Raw genomic sequence first — 1,369 nt, forward strand, 5'->3', positions numbered from 1 at the left:
TTGTGTGTGAAGGTTCCAAAAAGTAAACACCATCAGTTTTCTTTCTACAAAATATGTTAATATATTTTAATTCTTGCAGTTTGAGGTTTTAGTTTGACTCCAGAACCTTCTGGTTTGTCTAAAAGCACCAGAATGTTCTAGCCAAGTGTTGGTTTTATTCAGACATTTTGTTGTGGATCTCTTTTTTTATCATTTTCTTCTGGAGGCAAGATCAGAATATGAGATCACCCTTTCCCACAACAACAACCCAATATTTAATCAGTGGTTTCAAATTAATCTGGTCCCAATTACTAAAAAAAGGAAAATAAAGATGCCTTTAAACAAAATCCTATTCATTTTTTTTTTCAGGTTGGGCTCCATCATGCACTGGTCCAGAATGAGCTGAAGGTGATTCTGATTCAGCTGGGAGACCCCGGCCCACAAGGGTACAACCACCTTCCTCCTGGCCTGCTGCATTTGATCAAGAAGAGCGCCCCCATTAGGTGGCCAGAGGGCTCTCAAATACTTGGTTTTCAGAGGTCACGGTTCTGGAAAAGAGTGCGTTACCTGATGCCTGTCACACCTGCAAAGAACCAGGAAGTGACTGCTTTAGTTTAGGACAGATGTTAAGTAATTTAGTTCTGTCTTCAGTCAGCTGGCATGCCTTGGATCTTTTTGCAACTTTTTTGTGTTTTGAAGTGTTTTGTCTGGTATTATTTCAACTTAGATAGACAAAGCTTCCATCCCAGCCCCACACCTATGAAAGGAATTGTATTGAATTTTATTTATTGTATTTATTTTTGCAACTTGACTACATCACTACTTATGTGTGGCTAATGTTTATGAGTATTTTTTATCATATTAAATTGATAACGACTTCTATGTCTGTCCAGAAGAGGGAGACAAATTCTTCTTTATGGAGCATTCTTCATCCTTTAAGCCATAAAAATTATATATATTTTTTTAAAACCTTGTGACATTTCTTTGTTTTTAAAATTGCCAAATGTATTTGTAAAACTATTTAAATGATTCACAGAAATGATTGAATAAGATATAAAATGTTGTTTTTTTAACTCGTGTGTCCCTGGGACTGATTTTCTGTACTGATAGTTTGATACTCTCCTTTAGAACTTTTGTGGTAGACTGTTTCATTTAAGCTCTGTTATTTAGCTCCAGACCATTACACTGCCACCCTCGTGTTTGACTGTTAACACATCCGATGTGAAACTAAGACTATTAGTTTCACATCATATAAGGGAATGTACAGTACATCTTGTAAAAAGTCCAGGCTCATTACTCCACAGAAAACGTGCTCATACTGTTGTAGTGAAAATATGAATGTTTATTTAATGTTTTCATTTATTTATTTAGGGGGGGGGGTACTTTGAAT

At 35.9% G+C, this 1,369-nt stretch overlaps 1 protein-coding gene across 1 annotated transcript in view; it reads left to right on the plus strand.

The window, feature by feature from the left end:
* The window catches only part of il1rl1 (interleukin 1 receptor-like 1), a 7,705-nt gene extending 6,693 nt beyond the window's left edge, over positions 1-1,012 (plus strand). The window contains exon 11 of the mRNA XM_024286967.2: positions 349-1,012. Coding sequence (XP_024142735.2) covers positions 349-597 — 249 coding nt within the window. The 3' untranslated portion in view covers positions 598-1,012. The remainder of the gene's footprint in view (positions 1-348) is intronic.
* The last annotated feature ends 357 nt before the right edge of the window (positions 1,013-1,369 follow it).

The sequence above is a fragment of the Oryzias melastigma genome, linkage group LG21 (genome assembly GCF_002922805.2).
Source record: "Oryzias melastigma strain HK-1 linkage group LG21, ASM292280v2, whole genome shotgun sequence".
NCBI lineage: Eukaryota > Metazoa > Chordata > Actinopteri > Beloniformes > Adrianichthyidae > Oryzias > Oryzias melastigma.